Here is a 1,650-nt window from a genome sequence, read left to right on the forward strand (position 1 = left end):
AGGAGACAAATGCAACTGGAAGATAACCCAATTGATCATAATGGCAGAATTTTAACAGTATATCATAGGAGTCACGAGCATCCCACACTCTGACTGTTGGGTCATCAGATCCAGAGACAATGTGCCTGCCATCAGGAGAAAATGCAACAGAAGTAACCCAAGAATCATGGCCTTTGAGAGGATCCATGACACTCTGACCTGTTTGAGCATCCCACACTCTGACTGTCTTGTCATAAGATCCAGAGACAATGTGCCTGACATCAGGAGAAAATGCAACAGAAGTAACCCAATGATCATGGCCATTGAGAGGATCCATGACACTCTGACCTGTTTGAGCATCCCACACTCTGACAGTCTTGTCACGAGATCCAGAGACAATGTGCCTGCCATCAGGAGAAAATGCAACTGAAGTAACCCAATGATCATGGCCATTGAGAGGATCCATGACACTCTGACCTGTTTGAGCATCCCACACTCTGACTGTCTTGTCATGAGATCCAGAGGCAATGTGCCTGCCATCAGGAGAAAATGCAACTGAAGTAACCCAATGATCATGGCCATTGAGAGGATCCATGACACTCTGACCTGTTTGAGCATCCCACACTCTAACTGTCTTGTCACGAGATCCAGAGACAATGTGCCTGCCATCAGGAGAAAATGCAACAGAAGTAACCCAATCATCATGGCCTTTGAGAGGATCCATGACACTCTGACCTGTTTGAGCATCCCACACTCTGACTGTCTTGTCATAAGATCCAGAGACAATGTGCCTGCCATCAGGAGAAAATGCAACAGAAGTAACCCAAGAATCATGGCCTTTGAGAGGATCCATGACACTCTGACCTGTTTGAGCATCCCACACTCTAACTGTCTTGTCATGAGATCCAGAGACAATGTGCCTGCCATCAGGAGAAAATGCAACAGAAGTAACCCAATGATCATGGCCTTTGAGAGGATCCATGACACTCTGACCTGTTTGAGCATCCCACACTCTGACTGTCTTGTCATAAGATCCAGAGACAATGTGCCTGCCATCAGGAGAAAATGCAACAGAAGTAACCCAAGAATCATGGCCTTTGAGAGGATCCATGACACTCTGACCTGTTTGAGCATCCCACACTCTGACTGTCTTGTCATAAGATCCAGAGACAATGTGCCTGCCATCAGGAGAAAATGCAACAGAAGTAACCCAAGAATCATGGCCTTTGAGAGGATCCATGACACTCTGACCTGTTTGAGCATCCCACACTCTGACTGTCTTGTCATGAGATCCAGAGACAATGTGCCTGCCATCAGGAGAAAATGCAACAGAAGTAACCCAATGATCATGGCCTTTGAGAGGATCCATGACACTCTGACCTGTTTGAGCATCCCACACTCTAACTGTCTTGTCATGAGATCCAGAGACAATGTGCCTGCCATCAGGAGAAAATGCAACTGAAGTAACCCAATGATCATGGCCTTTGAGAGGATCCATGACACTCTGACCTGTTTGAGCATCCCACACTCTGACTGTCTTGTCATGAGATCCAGAGACAATGTGCCTGCCATCAGGAGAAAATGCAACTGAAGTAACCCAATGATCATGGCCTTTGAGAGGATCCATGACACTCTGACCTGTTTGAGCATCCCACACTCTAACTGTCTTGT

At 46.5% G+C, this 1,650-nt stretch overlaps 1 protein-coding gene across 1 annotated transcript in view; it reads right to left on the reverse strand.

Moving 5' to 3' along the window:
* Positions 1-56: 56 nt before the first annotated feature.
* LACBIDRAFT_296068 (uncharacterized protein) overlaps positions 57-1,650 on the reverse strand; it is a gene marked incomplete at its 3' end in the record, with an annotated part of 3,776 nt that continues 2,182 nt past the window's right edge. Inside the window, exon 8 of the mRNA XM_001891049.1 lies at positions 57-1,617. Within this exon, the coding sequence (XP_001891084.1) occupies positions 59-1,617 (1,559 nt within the window). The remainder of the gene's footprint in view (positions 1,618-1,650) is intronic.

The sequence above is a fragment of the Laccaria bicolor genome, genomic scaffold, assembly GCF_000143565.1.
Source record: "Laccaria bicolor S238N-H82 LACBIscaffold_307 genomic scaffold, whole genome shotgun sequence".
Taxonomy (NCBI): domain Eukaryota; kingdom Fungi; phylum Basidiomycota; class Agaricomycetes; order Agaricales; family Hydnangiaceae; genus Laccaria; species Laccaria bicolor.